This window comes from Lepisma saccharinum, chromosome 1 (genome assembly GCF_977018435.1).
Source record: "Lepisma saccharinum chromosome 1, izLepSacc3.1, whole genome shotgun sequence".
Lineage (NCBI taxonomy): Eukaryota > Metazoa > Arthropoda > Insecta > Zygentoma > Lepismatidae > Lepisma > Lepisma saccharinum.
This window is the reverse complement of record NC_139229.1, coordinates 17,292,027-17,318,258: the sequence shown is the minus strand read 5'-3', so window position 1 is coordinate 17,318,258 and position 26,232 is coordinate 17,292,027. Positions and strand designations below refer to the sequence as shown.

At 37.6% G+C, this 26,232-nt stretch overlaps 1 protein-coding gene across 3 annotated transcripts in view; it reads right to left on the bottom strand.

Annotated features, from left to right (window-relative positions):
- The window catches only part of LOC145993200 (uncharacterized), a 776,759-nt gene that overhangs the window by 43,162 nt on the left and 707,365 nt on the right, over positions 1–26,232 (bottom strand). For all 3 annotated transcript variants that reach the window (XM_083129421.1, XM_083129420.1, XM_083129422.1), the window contains 5 exons: positions 16,980–17,139; positions 11,428–11,564; positions 7,866–8,070; positions 4,315–4,479; positions 39–329 (listed from right to left, as the gene is read on the bottom strand). In XM_083129421.1, the coding sequence (XP_082985547.1) occupies positions 39–329; positions 4,315–4,479; positions 7,866–8,070; positions 11,428–11,564; positions 16,980–17,139 (958 nt within the window). The remainder of the gene's footprint in view (positions 1–38; positions 330–4,314; positions 4,480–7,865; positions 8,071–11,427; positions 11,565–16,979; positions 17,140–26,232) is intronic.

The following is a 26,232-nucleotide window of genomic DNA, read 5'->3' as shown; positions in this document are numbered from 1 at the left end:
TACTAAAACAGTTTTGAAAATAAAGAATTCCTCCTTACATTCTTGAAAATATTTTCAAGGTACTCCGATTCACAGTTGGAGAAATCTGGGAGCTGCCATTTGGTACGTTTCACATCCACAAGTACACACATCCGGGTTGCATTTCCTAAGTAGTTCTTTGGACACTCCTGGATTGCTGCCTGTGCTGGAGCAGCTGCCGGCCACATGACACCAAACAACTTTTCTTCAGGGCACAATGGCACCTGTTCTTTATCGACCACTTCCACGCGGACACTGAAGTTCTGGACGGCCATGTTTCCACTTACGTGACAAGTGTAGGTTGCAGAAGCCTGAAAGCAAGGACCAAATGTTCGATGGAGCATATTAAATGGAAATGGAGTTTATAAGTTAAGTTAGGTTACTGAGTTACAACTACTGACAAATTAGAAATGTTGAGATGCTATTGAACCTGCTTAAGTATCTTAATTATCCGGGAATGGATTTAAATTTAGTAAAGATGTGCTAAATATGTAAATACATATTTATGTGCTAAATATGCAAATACATATTTAGTATTTTCACCAAAATATGGAGTTAAATATGGACTTAAAATTGTAAAAAAATTACCTTTTTAATAAAATAAGACACTACGTATGTAGCTCTTCAGTTTTAAAACAATTGATTACTCTTCTCTCAGCATTGTAACTTGAAGAGAAACCAGAAACAAATCCCATGCGTGTGCTACAAAATCGTTGCTTATGGCACTGCTGTTGGGCACGCATGTTGCAGCGTGGGTGGATTAGCAAAGGGCTGCTCAAGACTCTCTTCCAACGTTGCCATGTTGCCAAAAATAACGTTTGTAACAAGCAGGAGCCGATGCTTGAGCCCTCATTCGCTATTGCTGACAACAATTGTAAATAAACAGGAATTTCAAGCAAATGCAAACAGTTGGGAGGCGGAAAAACATTATTGTTTAGATGACAGAAAAGTAATTAATGCAATTGGAGACTATCAAAAAGGTCATAATCTTTCGTTTGTTCGACATCGCTTTGGACTTTGTTAGTTATTTGCAAGAAATTCACCTAACTCTTTGGGTCACACGGGGCATGTATGCTAATACATGTGCTAATATGGAGTATATGTTGAGAAATATTCTGAAATATGGAAATAATATGTAAAAATAACTAAAATAAGAGCGAAAACCTAATATATGTCCAAATATGGAATATAAAAACTGAATTTTTTTGAGTCTACATGCCATGATGTGCAAAGAGAATACAACATATTTATTTCAGCTTCATACATAAATATGTATTTACATTTAAATCAGTTCCCCAATAAATATTATTTCCAACTACTTCTCGTTTTGAAGAACCACACGAATATTTCAAACTGAAAAGTTACATCTGTTTAGACACCCTCCTAGATCATTCACAAAAAAACCTTCTGAGGTTTGCAGATTTGCATAGAAATGAATGAATGTTTTTTTGCTTTAAGCCCACTTTATGCACAGATAGGCTAATTGGGAATGGAGGGGGTGACCATTTCCAAAGGCACACAAATTCCAAACTTCCTTCCTTGTAGTACACCGTACACTGCAATAGCAAGGCTCTGGCATGAACTAATGTCTGTATCATCTTATTACCATTCATCCTCATCTTCGCAATTAGCCAAAAGTGACGGAAAAGTTATGTAAAATAAACTAAATCATTAAATGGGACTGGACCTACAGTTTTAAATTGGGATCCGAATCACTGTGAAATGTGCCTCCACCATGTATCGAACAGCAAAAGCAATTCACATGATTCTCTTGAATGCTTTATCATGTATATTGCATAGGTGCCTGTGCACGTGCAAAACTTGTTAGAAGAGATTACAGGAATTTCATAACTTACGACTACTTTTTTAGGAGTCACTGTTATCTTCTTACAGACTTTTTTTTTACTTAGGAAAGCTTAGCAACAACTGGAAATAATACTACTCCCTGTCTTTCTCTCCCTGAATATGCCACTTGTACATAGTGAAAGTAAAGTATTTACTCTACAGCAAGTAATCAATATTTCAGTAATCAGCACAGCACTAAAATATTGTAAATAACAATTTCTGAAAGTTCCTGCAAGTATAATGTATAAAAATACAAAAACTAAAATTATATATTCCCAACATTTCCCTCAAATATTTTGTAACTATAAACTTCTGCCAAGGGTATAAGAGAATTATTAATGTTAAAATGGCAGATTTCACAAAACAACATTAGAGGATGAATTAATTAACTATACAAACTATTAAACTTTAAGCATAATTTTTCCTTATTTCTAGGTGTTAATTCTAACATGTTGGTAAAGTTAAGCTGATTTATATTTCTTCTAGAAAAAACATATTTCTTTCCCTTTGGCTATTTGGATAAGGGAATTGTGCAAGTCAAATTGTATGTTCATTGTTCCTTCTTCTCTTTAGAAGTCATTATACGTAACCTCCAAGTAGAGTGAAATCTCACATTTTCCAGCTACCTAGAAATGCTAATTCATATTATAGAACATAAGGATAGAATAGAGCAGTATTTTTATTTTCTACTGAGAGAGGTTCAGCCTAAGGCTGCTCTACCACCTAACTCAGCTACCACTTGGGGGGATTTAGGGGGAGGATTGAGAACATGATCCCCCTTAAGTATGGTTTTTCAAATGGAACGAGAGCAGGGGGATGGACATTTTCATGAAGCATCCTCCCAGTTAAGAGAATTTGCATAGGCATCCCCCCCACCTAATGCAGTGTCTCCATGTTGACGAACGCAAGCATCCCCCACAACAGGTAAGAATTTCCACTTTGAGCACTGCCTAAATCGCTTAAACTAATAATGCATAGTCAATTAATGTTACAATAAATAGCAAACGCCATTGTCCCTTTTGAGGTCTATGAAAGCTTTCAGACTGAGGTGGCAAGCAACATGGTGGTTCCATTTGGAAATGACATGACCACAAACTACACACACTGGAACAGGCGCTCCTCTTTCAGTCTCATTTCCAGGTGACAAGTGTCACTTGTAGCTTGTTATTTTGGTCTGAAAGCTCTCTAAAATGGAAATAGCCCACATAAATTTAAGCCATCTCCCCTCCTCCTTGCGTGAGATGTCTGGCACAGAAAGGCTAATCGGGACTGGACTTACAGTTTAAAGTATGATCTGAACCGCTATGTGACTGCATCGGGTATCAAACTTCTTGATTACGAGGCAACAATGTTACAAGAATGCCATCGGCGAGACTCTGTGGTCTTTTAATTTACAGGCTCAGTTATCCAGGATGACCAAAACCAGCACATAAATCATTAGTTACATAAAATGAATGCAAATGTGTAATTGCACCCCTTCTCTGATCTATAAAATTAAGAAGACCACAGGACCACTTCAGGAGATATTTAAAATTAACAGTAAACCTTTACTGAACCTAACGTGTGACAGTTAAAGAAAAATCTTCATGAAAAAGGGAAGTTAACATGCCACTGGAACATTGAGGCAATTCAAAAATTACAAGTCTAATTATGTACACCACAAAACGACACCACGCCATCCACTTTATGCACAAATTAACTAATCAGAAATGTATATATGGTTAAAAGTTCCATCTGAACCTCTGTATTGTGGCCTTGTTGGGGATAGAACCGAGGATCATTTGATTAGAATGGCTTCCCTGATGATGTAGTGGTAATGCTGCCACTGTGTAATCAAGGGGACCTGAATTCTAGATCCACATTGCAGCGTGTTTTGAAAACCACTTTGAACTTATGGAGTGTAGGTCCAGTCCCAAATTGAATTATGTCCACTTCATGCTCAGATAGGCTAATCGGGACTGGAACTACACTAGTAAAGTTTAAAGTGAGAAACAAACCACTGTGCAATGTGCCTCTACCAGGTTATAAGGCTACGACATCACCACTACACCATCGGGGAGGCCCTCCAGTTCTGATTAGCGTATATGAGCATAAACTGGACACAAACAAACTTTACCTTTGGTTACAAGACAATAATAATAATCACTGTGCCATTGTGAGCTCCTTCTGACATTTCTTGACATCATCAGTATTGATAGTTTATGAGATGCCTTTTTTTTAAAATCGGGTGTGTGCCTCCAAATTATATCCGCGTACTGTGAAATCTCTCTTTAAGCTACAACACAATTCACTCACTACAATATTAACGATGATAAAAGATACAATGTACAGTCAATCGCTGCAATGTAATATTGTAAAATAACAACTATTAATACAATTAGAAATCATAAAATATAAAACAACAAGTTGATTATTAAAGAAACAAAGAAATAAAATATTATTACTTCCTACTTGTGCATGAAATATTTTTAAAATTGTTCCAACAGGGTACAAATCTTCTATAACCTCTCTTCCAGGAATTATGCCCAAGAGCTTCTTGTTTTTCGTCCAAATGTAACCAAATTTCTCGTATCGCTTGTCATTTGGTGACATGCATGTTATATTCACATTCTGTCCCTGAAATAAAAGAAAATGCTTGAGCAGATAATACGATAAAAAAAGAAAATCACGTCAGTATACAATGATTATATATTACAATAAAAAGTATATTAAAGCCAATGTTATTGCAACACTTAATACCAAGATATAGCTTGGTGTCCGAGCATGCTAATGGTCTACTTTTGATCTCATTACTGAGGATCCCAGGTTCAAGTCCCCAGTGTGGAACTGAGTGTTCATTGTGAGTGCCCTTTTACCTATTTCATCTGTTATGATCGTGTTGAGCCAAAAGGGGCAGAAAGGTGACATAAAATAACATAAATACATACAATACCAAGTTTAAATTAGAGCTGAGACAGTACTGACACTTCTGCCTACCAAGGGTGACGCTTCTACCTACTAGGGGTATCGGTATCGAAATGTATCCAACAATTAATGTCCACTACATTAAGGCAAACTCTACTTAAATTTCACATTTTCTAATTCAAAATGGTCATACAATAATGAAGACATTTTAGCAGGACTTGACTTTAAGCACAATTGCTTAGATATGATACGTAATTAAACTATTAATTACATAAACAACCATACTGCCAAGCTGAACAAGTGAAACAAACGACTTTGAGATCGTTTGTGTTTTGTGACAGTACTGGTGAGAATTTAAGATGTTGCAGACTTAATATTCTATGTTCCACACATTCCGTTCATTAGAAAAATAATATAATAATAATTTTCATAATAGTTTGTTAGTCACGTGCTAATCAATCAGTTAATATTTATGAATATTAAAATAGCAAAAGTATTCCTTTTCCTTATGTAAACAGTTTTCCCTGTCTTTATAATATCACGTTTCTCACTGAAAGTGTGACAACCAACAGCACAATATATTTCACTTCCAACATACTCACAGAGAGAAAAATACATAAGAAAAGTGTGTGGGATCATGTCATTGGCCAGTAAGCGGTGCTTAAAGGTGTGAAGAGCACATTCAATGGCCACGCATGCACCAGCTGAGCATTTTCTTATGCTTGCTGCAGGGCCGGGAGGTGCCGCATTCAATAAACCCTATACTCATAGTGAGGTCCCTGGCCCCATACAGGCTTCTGCGCTTTCATGAATACATGAAGAGCCAAAGATGGAAATATTTTATTCGCATCACATATATTCACATGTTAGGATTCCACATACACTTATTGTTATTTTAGCTGAGTAGGCACAGCAGATCTAACCTACCCAGAATGCATGCTGCTGGTTGGAATATATTTACCAATATCGGCTGATACTTTTCCGGCATTTGTTACAGACTCCATAAAAATGATGCTTGACAGGGTCAAATTATCCTGGAAATTATACAAAATTCGAAGTTTACTTTACTTTTGCACTAGTTTTTTTTTTCTAACACAAGATGCAATGTAATATTCCTATGTAATTTTTGAATATTTTAAAGCAAAAATCTTGGTGAATTGATGCATACAATTAAGAGTGGAATTCTCACACACTAATAGTAACTGTTATTTGGAACAACTTTTAATTGTTACAATTTTCAAGTGTCGGTATTGGTAGGAAGCAGTGGGAGTATTGGCATCAGTATTGGTTCAAAGTGCTATTTGCTTAGCTCTAGTTTAAATAGAACTTTTGTAACTTTACAAAATGTTACTTACCACAGTCAGTAAAAATAAAACTGTTTTACGCAGTGCATGGATTGATAAAGGTACAGCCGAATGTTACATGCTGTTTAATTTTTGTTTTGTTTCATTTTCACAAGATAATAACCATGGAAAAAAGAGCACAAAATTACACAATCAATATTTCATCCAATCATCCATGGATATTGTGAAACTAAGAAAAGGGGAAGTAGTGAAATTTATAAATAAAAACTACAGTGAACACAAAATGTCTCACTTTTTATAGAGTATTTTTAACTAGTGAAAAGGCAAGTATGACTTGACAAGGTTGTCCTTTGAGTCTTGCGATAGCAGTAAGATGGAAGTTAAAAATGTCAACCATTATATCTGTATTTTTCTTATTTAATACTACACAGGTTAATTTTTTATGATATGAAGAAATTACGATAAACTGAAGTTAGAGGAAACAAATACAAAGGAACACTCATGTCTTACCCAGAACCCAGCAAGATCTTGTCAATTGAAAAGTTGCTATATTCTTTCAGAAATATAATTATTTTGGAATGTTAAATACTTTATAGTGGCATTGAATAAAATCTTTTGTGTGGAAGAGCATGTGCTTAGACATTAGAAAATAAACAATCAGTTACCATTCAACTATTGGTTACAGTATAAAATACACACACACAACACACACATCATTCAGATTTGTGATTCATGAACCTAATACAATTGTGTGTAGTTGTTTCTTGTAATAATCGTTAGTTAATTGTTTTCATTTTTTTATTTTATTTAATGAACAGTTTCACACCGGGTGGCAGAATTAAAGTTTCTCTATTCAGAGCCATATGGAACCAGTTTGGAGCATCGATAAAACTTGGTAGATTGGTTGTGGAGACAACGTGGAAGCAAATGCTGACAAAAACATGTAAGTTAAAATTTTCATCACCAGGTTGAAATGTGGTACTGAAATCTGGTGCACAGTGAACAACATCTTGCGAAATGCTTCACGAGGCCATTGATAATGCTGTCTTACGCTTCCAAAATTTCATTCACTTTGACAGGCATGGCATTGCCACAAATTTTTGCAGGGGTTTGGGCAAATGATAAAAGTTGAATAGTAGAAAAATAATAAGTATTATTAACACGGTTATAAATGTTATTATACAATAATACATATTATAAACCAACAAAAATAAATTTTATTCAAAATAATAAAAAAATATTATTATTATATAAATGGGGAGACTCGATTCACCAAACGAGTGAATACCAGCACAACTATTTTCTATTATTTCTTTTGCATTTATACAGTTAGTATCTGAAATGCATTTTGATAACTTTTGCACGTCTCATTCAAGAAAAGGCTTTAAATATTAGGGGGAATGTTTTTTATAAAGTTTGCTGTGTGACCTCTCCCCTACAATTGTAATTATTAGAATTTTGAAAACTGTGGAACAATTTGTTCTTTGGATAAAATGGTAGATTATAACCTTGTTCCTGTATATTTCACTCAATATTTTCGATCCAATGCATTTTTACTTTGATTTTTCTGTTTGAATACTAACTGAATGAACTTTATTTCTGTTCTTAACAATAAGAGTAACAAACTTTCGGCTTTCTTGTATTTTTAAATGAACATTGTCAATTTCTTAGGGGTGGGGTCCACCACCTATTGGTGTGGCGTGAACACTTTTTTCACAGAGTGCTTGCCACTCTTGTGTGAAACACTTGTATCATTTGTCACTTCAGTCTAAAAGCTGCCTAACTAAAACTTACCTTTTCAAGCGTTACACTCATTGGATTCACTTTGACAATTGGCGGGAGCAAAACTTCAAGATAAATGGATTTGCAGTGCTGAATGCCCCAATCTACCACTTGACAAGTGTATTGTCCAGTGTCAAGTTTTGTGGCATGGTCAATACTTAATAGAGCCGTGTATTGGCTATCACTGTTCTTTGGAAGTAAAGTCTGCCACATATGCCTGCAAAATAAAGATGTTCTTTAAACTAAAATTAAATAACTAGGCTAAGATTGAATGCGGATCACAAATCATCAATCACAACATTTTGTTTCAATTTTGTACTAGATGAGGAAATATATTTTTGAAAATCTAGAACAAACAAATGTTACAGCAAAAATAAAACTTTAATAATTCCTTGCAACACAAGATTGATTTCTGAATACTTCTGATTTTTGTATTTTTGGCTATAAAGGGTGTGCCAGAAGTGATAGTGCAAGCTGAAACTGTGAAAACAACACGACAGAAAAATAAAAAAAAAGTCTCAGTAAACATGGGGTAGCAAACTAACTGTTTGAGAGATGAATGCAAATATATTTGCACACCCAGAGATTTCTTTGTTTAAAACTTAACACTGCTGAAAGGGGGTGTTGCAAACAAAGCATACATCCTGTACAGGATGGAAGGTATAACAGGTACATCACTTGTAAATTGACAAGTGTACAATGTATACAAACAATCAAGTCAATGGCCTATCGTAACCATACATTTGTAATTATCTCGCAAAGGTTTCTTTGCAATCCCATGTTTACTTAGACTTTCTTGCTTCTACTATGGTGTACTTTTCACTGTTTTGAGTTTGCACTATAAACTTTTGGAACACCTTGTGTAGTTGTATTCTACATTGAATTGTTGGGTCAGTAAGTAGCTTTTGAGTTATGTCTCACATAGGTTAATTGCAATGATCGGAACGCTACATTTTAAAAGTAGCTCGCTACGCTACTCCTGTTCGCTACTCGCTACTTTTTGCGCTACTTCTGCATAAAAAAATGAAAACAGCGATATGGGTATTAAAAAAATCCCCTACTACTTACTGGTAAATAGATTCTGTTATTTATTATCATGATCCCAGTCATTCGATAATTTTGATAGCAGTTACTTCAGTTACTTATTTTTACAATAGTTTTTGAGAATACCATACCTATGCGAGTGGCAAATCAATTCAAATTTTATATATGAATATTGCAATTAGGGGGTTACCCAAATTAATTATTACAACTATACACAAATAAAATTTGGTAGGATTACGTATTTATGTTCACATCAACATATTTTTCTTGAGAATAAATATTTCATTTTTTATAGACTGATATGAAGTCAGCATTTTGAATGAAAAGTGCCTGGAGCCCTTTGACTACAAAAGGGTCCCAGGTTCGATACCCAGCAGAGGCACAAAGTGGTTAGGATCCAGTTTCGATCAGATTATCTATGCTTAAAATGGACTCAAAACAAAAACTAGGAAAGATGCCAAATTGGGAGGATGAGATCCTCCTGCTTCTCCATTCCCCACACTGCTCATCATTCATCATTCTTCCTCGTTCTCACAATTAGCCGAAAGTGGCAGAAAGCGACTATAGATAAGAGAATAATTAAATAAACCATTCATCCTCATTGTCATGATTGAGAGAAGTGGAAGAATAGACGAGGAGGTAAACAGAATAGGACAAATGAATGGTGGTGGACTATATCAAAGTGTTCGAAGAATAATATGGAATAGGGATGTACCTATGAAATGCAAGAAGGTAATATGTAACATACTATGTGCCAATAATTACGTATGGAGCAGAGACTTGGACAATGACATAGAGAGCCAAAGAAAAGATGCAGGCAGTGGAGATTAAATTTCTAAGGAGTCTTTTGAGGAAGACTAGAAGGGATAGAATAAGGAATGAGGATATCTGACAGGCAGTGGGTGTGGTCAAGCTTCAAGACAGGATAGATCAGGCACAGATGAGATGGTTCGGACAAATTAAGAGGATGGATGCAGAAAGACTACCAGTAAGGGCTTACAATGCACAAGGATTGCGAATAAGGCCAAGGGGGAGACCAAGTTGTCGGTGGAAAGAGCAGATAATGGAGAGTGTTAGGGGACAAGATTGGAACACCTTGGAAAGAGAGGAGTTGTGAAAGACCAGGAAAAAATGGAGAGGCTTGACTTCCATGCCGACCCAGCCAGAGGCAGGAAACAGCGAAGGATGATGATGTCATGATTAGCAAAAGTTACAGAAAAGTGACGCAAAAGTAGGAAAAATACATAAATTTGAAAACTATGTATATTAACTAAAGAAAATTGTCATTTCTGCAGGAAAGTCAATAACTCGTACATACTTTTTGCAATATGATAAAATTATTGAGGAAACTGTCGTATAAACCTGAGTTCTGAACGTATTGTAATTTTAAAATTTGTGAACAAATACTATCCCGAAGATAATTGTAATTCCAGAAACTCTATCATTCTTGTAACAATAATTTCTTGCTGGTGAGATCCTATATACTGACGATGATCAATGCTGTTAACGTACTGAGCCATTTATTGCTGGCACTATTCCCTTGTCAGTGCAGTGGATATTCCATTGCTCGTTTTTGCACCGCAAGTTGTGTCTTACACAGCAATTAATGACATTTTGGTGTATCTTACACCATAAATATCCACAGGATTTGTTCCGGGGGTGACGCAAACGAGGCACTTTTTTCCAGTGGTGCAGCAAACGAGGCAAAATAGCGATGCAGCTAAAAAAACGTAGCTGTTAGCAGGAATATATTCATATATGTCAGTTAGTTATCTGGATATCTGAATTCTTCAGATACTAATTAAATAAATTACGCAGATATCTATAATCTACAATCTAGATAATCTGTATCTCCACGTAATAGACTGTCTTTATGAACCTCCTGCAAAATTAAGGGTTATTGTCGATTTTTTCTGACACTGTTGCCACATTCAAAATTCACCTCAAAATGCCGAGAAAATGTAGCTGTAGCGAAATTTTCGCTACAACTACAGGAATTTTGTAGCTTCGCTACCGCTACAACTACAATAATTTTGTAGCTTCGCTACCGCTACAATTTTCAAAATGTAGCGTCGCTACAGCTACAGCTACAAATTTTGTAGCTAGCTACAAGTAGCTCGCTACTTCTGACCACTGGTTAATTGGGACAATGCACAGTTTAAATGGAATCAGATTCCATTGCAGATCAAACATTGGACCCCTTTATTACAATGTGACAGAGGCATCAACACGCTGTTGCGGAAACGTTACTAGTACATTGGTTTTCCCTTAGGTGGGTATATGAGAAGTTTATTTTTTCCAGAGATATTGAGGTGATTTTTGAACTATTCAATCTTTTCATCATAGGATGCTACATGTTCCCTGAGTTTTCATTGTGCAGACAGTGCCCATGACGTGTATAGTTACGTAATGAGAACAGTAATTTATGTGAAAATTGAAGAAAAAACTCATATATTCAATATTTAATCAATGAAAAAACCTATAGCCTTTCCTATTCTGGTACTATGGCATGAAAAAAAATGTTCAATACCTTCGAGCTGCAGTAACATTGACATAAACGCCATCCTTATACCATCGGAACTCCATGAGCTGAGAACCTTTTGCAATGCATGAAAGAGTAAACTCATCATCCACTCTTAGTATTCTCTCTCGGTTCACTCTGACAGCCTGAAAGAAAAAAAAGAATGGGGTACTGGTTTTTCATGTTTTGTCTTAATTATTAAATTGAGTCAAATGAAAAAATTAAACTTAACAATTTGAATTTCCTTCTCTCAAACAGGTAACCGAGAGGAAATCCTGGTGCTTTGTAATCAAGAAGTTTGAGGGTACTCTCAGACCCGTACCCAGGAAAGGGGCATAGGAGCCATGCCCCCCCCCCCCTCGAACCATGAAATTTTAAAATGTGAACCTATAAAATGCTACGAAAATAACATCGGCGATTTTTCAATATATGTGAAATGAAATATTCCTACACAACAGTGATAGAATAGAATTACGTGTTCCTTTACGTACATAAGAAAAGAAAGCAACTCAAGATATCGCAGTGATACTTCACGGTTGATACGTTTGTAGCATTTTCAAAAATTATTTATCTCAGTATATCATTAATGAACAATCTTATATTTGTTTACAAAACTTGTACGGTTGTTAGTCAGAAATAATAAGCTTAAGAGGTATGAATTAAACTTCATTTTAAAAATGGAAAGTAATACAATTGTAATAATAATTATTCATTTATTTTTTTATATTCTATTATTTTCTTTTCTAGAGATACGCAATGGTATGCCGTACCCACACTTTTTTACAAAAAAAAAAATTACGAGAAAAGTATGTGTGTGTATGTATGTATGGTACACATAGGCGTAGCTAGAACTTTATATTTGGGTGTGCACAAAGAAAAACAATGAGGTCTTGTACATTTTTAATAGCATATTTTGCAACACAATCACTTGGCTCTTTAACTGCACTGATGTTTGTAAAGGAATATAAATTCACTAAATGACAGTGTTGAAAATTTCTGAATATATGTAGTAGAAAAAATCAAATTGCATAGAAATTACACACACACAAAATGGTCATAAATGTTACAAACAAATACATCAAAATACACGTCATCTATAACAAGGGACGTCTGTCAAAAGGTACAATGTTCTGAAACTCATCAATAACTCAGTGACGTGCGGTGACGTCGAAACTTGGGGTAGCAGTCAGTGGCGTGCTCAAGGGGGGTGGGGTTGGCGTGCGTCACACCCCTCCCCCCTTTAGGGCCCAGTATTCCTAAAAAAGAATGTCAATAACAAGAAAAGATTACAAAATGATGAATGAGTACTAAAAAATAGTACACGTAAACCCCACCCACATTCGAAAATAAAAAACGATTTGGTTTGACTACTAAGCCAGAGATTCTGGGTTAGAATCTCAGCTTGGCCATGGGTATTCTTTGTGTGTGTCCCTTCATCAATTTTATCGTATCATCTTCGCGATTAGACAAAAGTAGCGGAAAAACGAAGTAAAATAAACCAAATCGAGCAATCACTCAATGATTTGATTTCATTTCATTTTTGTTACTTAGCGTCGCTTTTTTCTCACATTTGGATAATTGCGAAGATGATACGATAAAATTAATGAAGGGACAAACACAAAGAACACCCATGCCCAGGACGGGGTTCAAACCCGGAACTCCTGGTGTCGTAGCGCGCTGTGATAACCACTCCCGCACAGTTCATTTGGTGTTTTAAGTCCACTTTATGCACAGAAACAAAACAGGAAACAAAACACACCTTTTTGTAGTTTCTTCAATAATATTCATTTGGCTTTTTGAGTTCTGAGATACATTTTTCATTCCAAATTATTTCATTATTCACTGCAGAGTACAACACATAGGACAAGAATGCGCACTCATCACGAGTTCGAATCCTGGCCTGGATTGTTCATATGAGGTCCCTTCATCAATTTCATCATATCATCACTCATCCTCATTTTCGCAATAACCAAATGTGGCAGAAAAGCGAAGTAAAATAAACCAATCCAACAACAATATGAACGCGCGTTTTGTTGCCCAAATAAATACATCCGTATTTATGACTGTTAGAGGCCAAAAGTAGTACATTTAAATAGAACACTACTAAAACGAGAGTCAGAGAGAGCTCGAGCACATATTTGCAATTTAATCATTATATATTCGATACTTGAAGAAAACGAAAGAAAGCATAACATTATTGTCTGCACATAACACGTTCCCATTTCATAAATAATAAAACTACATCCTATATTATACATACATATTGTACAACGTGTAAAATGTTGTGTAAATACAGAGAACTGCAGAAAATTTTACCCTGAGTTCTTTCGTGGATTTACAAAAAAATCTATGAGAAACCAATCCCCTATCTGTCCTATAGGAGATAGACTGTGGGACCTGAAAGCCTGGGCTTTCAACCATTGCAGCGGGGGAGGGGGCAAGGGAGGTAGAGGTAAAAATCTTCCTTTTCTTTTAGGCGTCCGTTTCTACCTGAAAACTGGTCAGGCGGAAGAAGAGCGAGCTAGGGTATCCAGCTAGCTTTACCCGCGGAGAACACCGATGGACGAGAAGCGCGTGGAAAAGAAGGTGTTGCATATGAGCTGTGGTGGCTTTAACAAGACAATAAATATTGTGATTTGAATATAATTCGAGATGTGAGATTGATTGATCTATCTCTGCTAGACTAGCTACTCCTCAGTGCACGTCACTGCAATAACTTCATTTACATCAATAGATGTATTAGAAGCTTTTTTCCTGTTCCACAAATAGCAAGAGCAGGACTTCCAATCTATCCTGCTTCTGAGTTGGTCTTAATTAGTTTTTACTTGGGTAAGCTTGGAGAAAGCTCTCTCTCACACGTGCAGCTTGTGACAGGTATAGAAGAAAAACGTTGTAGTACAGAGTAGAATGCAGTAAATATCTTCTTTCTCCAATGACATCAAAAAATCGAAAATCTATAGACACTTCTTTCATCAGCGATAATGGACACGTTTGTACCAAGTAATGACATTCTCAACTTCTTACAAACTGCCGCTCATTTTCTCTCTTATTGAAATATCTGTCTTTAATTCTCTTTGATAAAGCAGCCCATTAGGGTGTGCCTATGATGGTACATGAATGCAGGATCATTTATGAACATGTGATGAACACAATAACAAATCAACAGAATAATAATAAGTAGCCAACTTGAAGAATATCAGAACCTTTCTTCCCAGAAAAACACTGTTAGCAATAATAATAATAATAATAATAATTTATGACCTACTTAATGATAACAATAATATTAATAGAATATTAATCTTCTTAACCTATTACTTAAAAACTTTATTATTATGTGTGTGACTCTTGGTTCGAATTGGCGAGTTCGTGTGTGCACTAATCATATAGTCAGATGACTACATGATTGAAATGAGAGATTTAGCTGTGCTGTATCAAGGTTTCTTTCCTCATCGGTTTCCGAGCACGTTGAATGTTCCTTTATTAATTTCATGTAATCATCATTCACTTCATCGTCGCTATTTGTCAAAATGGCAGGAGAGTGACGTGAAATAAGGGAAGAGAAAACACCAAATTCATTACCTTTTTATTTGTTTATTTCCACTGGGTTTTTAATTAAATCTTGTGGATTGCAATAAATGGTGAGCTTGAGCTACTCTTATGGATGAAACAACCACAAAGTAACATGCGTGTGTGCTCCGTGAAATGAATACGGATTTTCCACTTTGTTAATTCCAACGATTATGATGAAATTACCCGGCCTTCGTGTCGGAGTGGGGATCATAACGTTCTACAACACCAGGGGACCTAAGTTCGAATCCTGGTTAATGCACGGATTTCTGTTCGTCCTTTCACCTACTTCATCGCTCCATCATCCATCCCCGTCGTTGCGATTAGAACGAAAGCAACGTAAAATAACCAAAATGGAAATAGAAGCCATGAAAGCATGGACGTCCTCAGGATTTTTTCCAGGGGGGAGCAAACAAGGCAAATTTTCCCCCAAAATAGTGTCGTTCCCTAAAAAACATTCCTTAAGTTTGAATTTATGGTGTTCATGCAATAATTAACACATATTATTGTGGCTAAAATGAAATTATATGTGTGAAATTCATAATTTTTGGTTGGTGTTCATTTTCCAGGGGGGGCACGGTCTCCCTTGCCCCCCTTCCGGACGCCCATGCATGAACGTATTAGTTAGATGAAAGAACAATGCAAGATAGTAACGAAACATTTATATAAGTGAGGAACGAGTTATAAGCTCGCAACTAGTTCATGATGAAAGTTAATTATATCGTATATTAATTTAATTTAATTTATGCTAGAATTGTATAAAATACATTTTAAATGTATGTATTTACCAATTTCTGCATTGAAATTGGGAAATGATTTGCTGTCAATGGAGGGCGATTTCAATGCTCTTCTGGCTTTCTTCCTCGGAGGTTGCTTGTGTGATGGATATTGAGGTGAAACTCTTGGCATAGAACCAGCCTTTGAGTTTCTTTATTTTACAATCTACAATAGCCTAAAAGGAATTCTAAGATGCAATCAAAAGGAGAGAAAATTTCGAAAAGAGCTTCAGTGGCGTTCACCGCGGGTCCAGCCGAGGATCCGAAAGGTGCAAGACCGTACTTGAAGCGAGCATCCTCCGAGTATGGTCTTGGAGTGCGGTCTTCGAGTCGTGGACTGGAAGTGACAGTGTTTCGAATTGCACTTCGACTGCAGCGCCAAATACGATCAGTAGATAAAACTGAGGACACGTTGCTTCCCTCGCGTTTTAAACACTTGTTTATAACCATAGAAATCACATAGCATTTTCAAATGTTCGTACACATACATTTCCACACATTAGAAGAACTTCAACCAACAATTTGCTGACCCATAACGTATATTTAACTCGTGTTGCTGGCTTCCTACCTCCGTGGTTTTAAACACATGAACAACGAGCGCGGAAATCACGTGACCTAGTCAGCAACGATCTGTGCAGCGAGCTGTGCACTTCCGTGCTTCTGTTCTTGGCGCTTTCGAAACTGTACTAGGTGACGTCACTTCCGCCAAGAGCATACTTCAAGTCTGTACTTTGTACCTTTCGGACAGAACGTTAAGAACATTGTACATATGTAAGTATAAAGTCTTTGCGACAAATTGTTTTATGTAAAGCTAGTCTCTTCAGGAGGAAGTGAATTTGACAGCCGTTACTTTCAGCTTTATATGTCCATTGTCACAGATCTTACGCAAGTAATGTGAAACAAAGGACTTTACCAACATGGAGCAATAAAGAACAAAAATTCTAAACCAAGAACGCAAAATCAACTGTCCTGACACGGTCTGAATACCATTTCCCAGCTTGTGACAACCTAATAATTAGGCAACCTTTCCGGCGTTACCAACAGGCCCAACTCATTTTTGCTCCAGGTCGTACAATAACAGAGCAAAACAAACAGCAAAGAGCTCCCGGCGACCACACCAGGGCTCCCCTAATTACAGACGAGAAGTTCCTCGCTGAAATCTGGAGTTTCCCCATTGTGGTCTTGACGAAAAGAAATTTCTCTCGCAGCGCCACCTACCTCGAGAAGAAGCGCAGGCTCGCTCTTGAAGGAGATCCGAGTGTCGTGGAGTGTGAGATTTCCCAGGCGACCTTTCTGCAAGAGACCATTCAGTGCTGCCCTCACGCGGCCACGATCGTCCTTCACTCCAAAGAAGTGGAATGTCATTTCGCCATCGGGCCTGCAATGAAAGATAGGAAAGGATCAGGTTTTTCCAACGGAAGGAAAAGAAAATAAGGCTGTTTCCGAGAACGGTAGGACCCCCAATTGTTTCCCCTCCTTTTCCCCCCGATTTCAGACGCCCTCCTGGTTTCTTCAAAGCGGTGTGACGGTCTCGAGGATTTTTCCTTTGCAAGGAGCTCGGGAGACAGAAATAAAATGAGTCAGCTTCTTTTCCTGTGCGAGGAATGCATTCCTCTCTCTCGCTGCAACGTGCAATAAACGCCTAAGCGACGGATTTCAGTCTTGCATTGGGTGGATCCTGGAATTGAACGCGACGTTTCCGACAAACAGCGAAACTTTGATTACAACCTGTTTCGGAGAAATGTTTTCACAAGATTTCCTTAGGCAAGGGATCAACCCAAACATTTTTATGCTGGGGCTCACCTACATATTGTAGTCACGGACACTTCTGAGTTGTAACGACCTTACTGAAAGTCAATGCGCCAATTAAACCGTTTTTAATCTAACATGTTATTCCCAGCGACGGCTAAACAGCTTTTGGCAGTCTAGCTTGCCTTCAGCGTGGATTCAACGCTCTGCTATAGTGCGGGAAGGACAAAAGGTTATACTCTTGTCTCGGGAATGTGTGGAGCAAGACCGCGCATAATGGTGGAGAAGGGAAGAAAGCGAGTGGGGAGTATAGCAGTGTGCACTGCTGCGTTTTCGTTCGCATGCTCCAGACCTTCCAGGGAAGAGTGTAAACTTTACGTGATATAGACAGAAAAGTGTAATCATCTGAACAGACAAGTATGAAACACACGTACGTACTGGAATCATAGGTACAGGAAAAAGTGGAGCCGAAGGAAAGGAAACAGATAGATAAATGAAAAAAAGGGCTCAGGGAGTGAGGAAAAGATGATGGAAAAGGAGAGAATACCAGGCTGCAAGCAGTGGCGCAGGAACGTTTTTCATTTGGGGGGGGGGGTACAAGATTCAGCCTCCATATATATATAAACACACATACTACTGCACCTAGAAATACATTTCGGGGGTCCAACCAAGTGTTGCAATAATAATAATAATAATAATAATAATAATAATAAATAATTATTATTATATTTAATTAAATTAAAATATTAATTAATATTAATATGTAAGTTAATTAATATTGTATTGTTGTTATTACGTGAACAGGTAAAACATAGTAAAAGAATAGAGATATAACAGCATCTAGCTTGCATGTAGTTAAGATCGCCAATATTTGCATAAAAACAACTGCCCTGGCAAGGTATTTAATGTCAAATAGAAAAATAATTGAATATTTATTGAATAACAAACAAAAGTGAGATCTAATTAACGAAAAGTAAATTTTCTGATTAAAATTTTATGGATATTATCATTAGTTGTGTGCATAAATCTTTGGAACCTTTCAAAGCCGTATGAGCCAAATTTCTTGCCTTCTAATACGTTCAGCGGAAATAACCATCTATTATATAATAAATGCTAAACAATTATATTTTGATTATTTAGTTTTACTTCTTGGTAAGTCTTTCGGGGAAGTGTCCGGACCCCCTCCTAAATACGTCCTTGATACTTAGGTATAATGGGAAATATTCTACTTTAGAACAGCACACACGAATGTCCTGTTATTTAATGCAAAATTTGCGTAACTATTTTTTTCTTTGTTTTTCTTAGAATTTATGTTTTTTTAAACATATTTTAAAACCAGATAACAATTCTGAAACATATATAGCTCTGGACTTCGTTCTCGGCTTATTTCAATTGAACGGAACGGAAAATCAGGAGTTCGAAATGTGAAAATTGCGAACAAAGATACATCTATTCATTTTAATGCAGGTTGAGATTAAAGGGGGTGAGGAGGATCTTGAGCAACCCCAACCAGGAATCTCCCACCCACTGGATATAGAAACCACATTATTGAATATATCGTACTTATAGAGTTCCACTTAAGTTCATTCTAATTTTAAATTCCCATAGCTACGCATAAAAATATCTTTAAACAATTTATGGCAGATGTGTACCACATCCAATGTCTTTTAGGAGCCATGTATTTGGTATTTACTCAGACATCTGTAGAGCGTTGTATTAAAATAAGAAAAAAACTGAGTTGAGATGGTTCCCGATCAACTCGTAAAAAGTCTAACTTTGAAATATTTGTGAAACATTTGAGAAAGCATTTATTTGTTATATAATTAGCCGTACCTAATGACAGTCTTCAAGCACTGAAAGTACTATCATTACATATACAAAACCGAAATCCTTCAGATGAGCAAATCTGATTCCATCGTTCCACACACATTTTAAACAATTTTCATCTCCTTAAAGAGGTTTCCAAGAACTTAGGTCAATGAACTAACTAGTATCAACCACAATGTAGTAGAATAAGTTTAGAATGGTTTGAATTTCTGTTGTAAGGAAGATAATGTTTAGGCCTAAAAGTTATAAACAATATACAGTAGATTCGCGATTATCCGAGCTAATTGGGACCGAGATTACCTCGGATACGGAAAAACTCGGATAATACGGAGATAATGTGCTAATAGGTCGTAAATGACGAAACAACACTTAAAACTGTATAGTAATTATTTATTACTAGTACAACATAAATTAGAAGATTACTTTTTTCGCTTAGAATAGGCCTACACAGACTTCAACACCACCGTAACAATCGGATACACCGACAATGTAACGAACACGTGCTACGCGGACAGTGACTTGACTCCATAAATAAACATGGGGGTGCGTTATGAAGCGCGATGTTTTCCAACCACTCCCTCGGTTAACGCGGAGCCACGGTTAATCGGGACTCGGTTAATCGCGAGTCTACTGTACACTTTTTTTTTATTGGGTGAACTTAAAATAGGTTCTTTCACCTGGCGTCTGCTGTCAAATTAGCAAGGGGGGTACAGGGGGTACAACTCGATTTACGGATTCAGGGGGGTACAGTACCCCTTCCAAAATTTAGGGAGGTACAATGTACCCCTGTACCCCCCCGTTCCTGCGCCACTGGCTGCAAGTGACGTAAAGACACACACACACACACACACACACACACACACACACACACACACACACACACACACACACACACACACACACACACACACACTATGACAATGGGGAAAATAGAGGGAGAGAAACAAGGAAGAAAGTGGAGGTAAGATAAAAGACAATAAGCACAGCAAGATAATCATACATAGCAGAAAATTAGGAGAGAGATAGAAGGCAATAAACACAGCATGAGAAAGAGATATGAAGATAAAAACATTGGTAGGCAAGTAGAGGAAAAATGGAAGACAACAAGAGGAAGATATATGAAGATATAAACATGGGCAGGCAAGTAGAGGAAAGATAAGAGAAATTAAGGACAACAAGAAAAATATATATAAAGATGTAATCATAGGCAGGCAAGTAGAGGAGAGATGGAAGACAATGCAGAAGAAAGGCATGATGAAGATAAATGAATGGGTGAGCAAGTACAGGAAAGAGAGAAGATATGAAACAAAATAAGGGAAATTGATGTGAAGACTCATGGGCAGTGAAGTAGAGAAATGATTGGAGTAGAGATGTGCAAAATAAAAACAGTGGGGAGAGGAAGGTAACGAGCGGGGGAGGGGGTGAGAGATTCAAAGTGATAAAAAATGAGTGTGAATATGGAACAATCATCAAAGCACGAGCACATGCATAACATTCTCAGTGCTTACATTAATATAATTAATAACTAATTAAATGATCATGAAATATTAATTAAACACGCCGCAAATACGTGACACCACCTACATAACGCTTCAAAGGTTAAAATTTTAAATTATTTTTGATCTCACTCCTACATTCATTATTCGTGTCTGGGGTAATGCTTTATTCAAGAAGGAAAAAAAATTAAACAATCGAAATAACAAAGCTAATTGGATTTTTAATTCAATTTTGTTGTGGTTAAAATTTAATATTCGTATAATGCAGGCAAAAAGGTGAAGTTGATTAGATGACAGGTTTTGATGTGCTTCCACAGTGGATAGGCTGATGTTTTTATGATTCAATAAGGCTGTTAATAGCAAACGAATTACTTTTTTGTTGGACTATGATGTAAATTACGTTTTTCTATTTTAGCGAAGTCACATGCGTTGACAACAACAGTAATAACAACAGTGTATAAATTAATCTAATTTACATTTCTATACCATGGGGACGGGTCTGAAAGTTTCGTAATGGATAGTAAATTTCACAAACTATCAACGTTACCGCAATAAAAGGCTAGAGGCAAGTCTAGTGGTAGTATTTTGAAGGTTCGTGGTGAGCCCTTAAGTGGGAGCCATGCAAGATTAGAGGGGAATTATTTCTTAGTTTCAAATAATTTTTGTAGGAATTTTTCTTAGATTTGGTCTTTCCGTTTATCACGGAAGAACAAATTTAGCGTTTCAATGAGTCTGAACTTTTGGAGGTTACGCCTCCCCCTCTCCCCAACACGCGGCTGAAATAATTGTAAAAGTACCTTAAAGTTGCATTTTGAACGAACTAACTTCAACTCTGTTAGCTTTAAACATCAACTTTCCTAACACTATCCTTCAAGCACAATTCCCTTAGTTGTCCTGAGAGTTTCCGTACCCTGAAAACGTTTCCCACCAATTCCAAGCTCTTAAAGACACTCATGGGGCCAATCATGTGCATCAGGCGCGTAATGAAGAACACTTAAATTTGATTGACTCGAACAGCAGGGCTAGATAAACTACTGGATCATTTAGCTACAACTCGTAGTTTTAAAAACTTACACCTTGGAAGCTTTCTCATTCCTCAACATACGAAGAGAGACTGTCAGAACATGCAATGCTGAGTTTGAAAGTCATTGCTTCACTGGCTTCATTCCTTTCTAAAAGACGTGGGATTACACATAATGCTATCAGATCCTATACGTCTGCGAAAAGTTGAGCATTAACATCGTAAGCCTGTGTAAGCTTACGGGGTAATATTGGTCATGATTATCTCGAGAACCGTTCGACAGAAAATTTTCAAATTTTGCCTGAACACCGAGAAAGGATGTTTCTAGAGAATCACTGATTGATATTTTCAATTACTGCGTCAACATACCGAGAATTAATTCACTAATTGAATGAGAACTCTCTCTTGTTATCTTCCCCTCTCTCTGCTTCTTTTTCTCCTCTCTTTCCTTCCTTCCTTCTCTCTGTCCCGGGGAAGAGAGAGAGATTGAAAGTCAAGCCCTTTTCTCTTCCTCATTTCATCTCTTTCTTTCATTGTCTCTCTCTTTCTCTTAAAAATGAAAAGAGAAAATGAGAGAAAGATATTTCAGCCTCTCTCTCCTCTCTTCTCAGTCTTTCTCCTTCTTTCTTCGCGCGCGCTCTCTCTCTCTAGAGCGACACGTATTGTAAACGCGTACGTTTTAAATTGTAATGGAAATATTTGTGTTCCAGTATTAAATATGGCTGTCATATTTTTATGGGAGATAGTAGAATAAAATCCAGAACAGGCTAGAAAATTGACACATTTTACTGGAGATATTCGGGCCTAATGAGGGGGATGGAATCCACGATGCCCTCCTCCCACATCGAATCGAAACTTGCTTGAAAATAACGCGATCAGTAACACAATACCTTCTGAAACAACACAACGATCAACACAAGGAAAGTGCATTTAACCAAAGATCTGGTACTCAATCAGTCTTTTCCATCTTGAAATCGTTCAAAGTCAAAATTACGTTTGAAAGATAAGGAACTGGACAAAAACGTTCAGACATACAGAAATAAAGTTAACAAAGATCTGACAAGTTTAACCCTTCAGGGAAAACATGATTCAAACTCATGGATACGACCAAAAGAGAAGCAAACAAAAAAACATGTTTTATGTCCACTAGCGAAGCGAGTAAATTTGCATTTCTCAAATTTCTTCTCCTCTTGTGTGTCCTTCGTGGAAAATATTAAACTTCCACCGGAAGGAAAAATGCAAGAAACAAAAGCATAGTGGAGTGTATGCTTTCTTTTAGTCTGAGCGTTTTTTTCTTTTGACTCCACACGAAAGAGAGAGGGGGGAGGGAGAGAGGTCCCCAAAGGCTTAGTGAGATGGAATTTTGCTTTTAAGTAGCTAAGACCTCACGACCTCTGCGCAAGATCGAAATAAGGGAGAGGAGATGATTTCGTTCCCCAAAGCCTGTGAAACATCTTAAATCTTGTAAAGCCACAAAGGCAGAAAAATACAGGGAAAACAGTAGAGAAAAGGGCTGCCCTTGGGGGGGGGGGGGGGCAAAGGAAAAGAAGCCTCTTCGCAACAGAAACATATGAAAAGGATCCACCGCGAGGCAACCTGTCCGATGCAAACCGTAATTGAAATGGACATTTTTCACAGGGTATTTTTCTGTGATAATCGGATTAGAAAAGCTCTTTCTTCCGGCGTGGTCCACCTAACTTTTCATTTTTAATTCACCGAGTTATGTTTACGGCTGCACGACCTGGCAACATTTATAATTCTAGCCAAACCATCTTCCAGTTTTCTTCTCGGATTGCGGATGTTCCCGCTTACACACACACACACTACACACATAAGCACAGGGTGTTCACAAAAAAAAACATGAGTTCTGCATCCATTTTAATATGTACACGATGAACATAAAAATGAAAAATTGCAGAAGGTTAAGTGTGTCTAGATATCTAAGCGATAGTCTGCCTATCCAAACGTCTGGTGTAGGAGACAGAGAGAGACAGATGTAATGATCGCAAAGACTAAAGTAATTATCTTTCTCGATGTACAAGTTTGCAAGTCGCCAGTGGAACGGAAGGAAATGGTGTCCTATACTTTGTCCCGGTTATCTCTAGAGCAAGCGAACAAAAACAAGTCTCTGCGCAAGTAGTGACGCGAGACGGCTCCACCGATGAACACATGAGAGGGAATGGGATTGCGTGGAGGAGGGAAAGCGACTGCAGTTATCAGCCATTGCAGCAGCGTGTACTGCTTCGCTCTGCCCACTCGATTTACTCCCTCCTTTGCCGCCGTGCGCGGCCTTGCTCCAGAGATAACCGAGACAGAGTATAGAGAGGAAAAAGGGGGCAATATATACTATAGCCCCGTTCGGCGGACCAGACAACTTCAAGTCGGCTTGAAGATCTTGCACGGTTAGCGTTCGGCGGGCGGAAGTTGACGTCACGTCTTAAAGAGTAAAAGCGTCCGGCCATTCATACGGCTTACAGCCATCTTGGAACCGGAAGAAGTCAAGGAAAAGTTGACTCGTTTCGTCTGCACAATATCTTGCAAGATGGCGGCGTCTATATATGCGATTTGGGATAATGTTATTGCGCAGATGGCTATAGTTATACTTGGCAATGTCTGACAACATTCTTTGTAATCAAGATAAATAAATGATACTTTGAAAATGTTGAAATATTGGTTTGAAGTGAGAGAAGTTCATTGTCACAGAATAGTTCATTGTTTTATATTAAGACCACGTTCATCGCGTCTGCTTCAAAGAACGAAGAGCGTGACTTCGACACAAGATTTGAACAATACAATCTACTTTAATGAATGCTACGTATATATCCATAATGAGTCCTGACGTGGTAACATTTTTGTTCTATTCAGAACAACTATTTTGATTGAACTCGGAATATTATGAAGCTGATATGAAAATGAACTCAAAATAGATTTTAATTACTTAAATACAATTAATCGTATGACCAAAGATGATATACCAACCATATTTACCTCCTTTCCGAGAACAGTAGCTACTTTTTTCATTCTTTCCTAAATGTATTTTATTCTCAGTAATTTGTATACTAGTTGTTGCATTGACTAGTTTCATCCACAGACCGTGTGTGACTTTTTTGTTGTCCGGCGATTCAGCTAAGATGATCTTAAGCCGGAAGTTGGTATTTACGTGTTTCCTCTCAGATGCATCTTGCAGTTGCCTGGCTCGCCGAATGAGGCTATTGTCACCCTCTGACTTATACGAAGGAGAAAGCAAGGGCTTGGGACCGGAATCTTCCGTCATAGTAGCTAGGCGTACCGAATTTTAAGGGACAGTCCCTTATTTAAGTAATATGTCTCGCGTCCCGTGATAATCCAATTGTCCCGTATCAGAAAAGTACATTTCCTTCGGCTGTATACATGCTTCTGAACACCCAGATCAATTCTTTTCACCGGGAGGCGATGCATTGTGGGACAGATATTAATTCCAGTTCCGCTCTCGCACCTGTTTGTGGCCGCTTCCTCTTCTGCACTCTTTCTACTTTCTTTGCAGTGAGGTTGGTGCATGAACCCTACACAAAAATGACAGTGTATATTTCGCAAGTCATGGTCGGAGAGAGATTTCCACATGTGGTTCAAGGATAGTGGTAAATCAATATAAAGCAGGTTGTAATTACTGCATATGGCGGTAGCAGCGACGTAATGCAACATGATCGAGGAACGGAGCAGAGGATTAAGAAAGAATCTTCTTTATCTACATCTGTTATTAGTTGTTTTTCATAAGAATTAACTGTTCTGAGCATGAAAAAGTGAGTAGAAATGCTTGTTAAGGTTATATACTGTGTTTTTACAATGTTCTCCTTTATTCTCAACTTGTGATTGCGATTTCGTCCCGTCTTTTCATCGCGACAATCTGGCAACCCTGAAAACGGTGGCGTGATTGTGAGTCGACCAATCATCGTGCTCGCCACCGCTGATATAGCACACATTAACACCAACAACAGCGGAGAAAGTTACGGGAGCAAAATTTGCCTCCTCTATCTCTCTTACCTTAAGAAAACTTTACAGAGTCCGAAGGGAGCACTTTTCGTGATGCGTTCTTCACGCATTCCTCCCCCAGATCCCAGTCTCTACGCCACCACCCTCGAATCCTTCCTTCCCTTTAAACTCAATTTCCTTCCGTCTTGGCAGGGCAGAGCGTCCCTATCGACGGAAGCGCCATCTTTCCGCCAAGTTCAACAGGTAGACTTTGCAGGAAACCGTCGGGAAACTCCGGATTTCTGCTTCATTCAAAGTGACACCGTCTGCCAGAGAGCTGTCACGGCAAATTGATGCTCCCATTACCCAAGTAGAATAGGTTCTTTTTTCTTTCTTTAAACTTGGCACCTTTAAAAAGTTCCTGAATCGA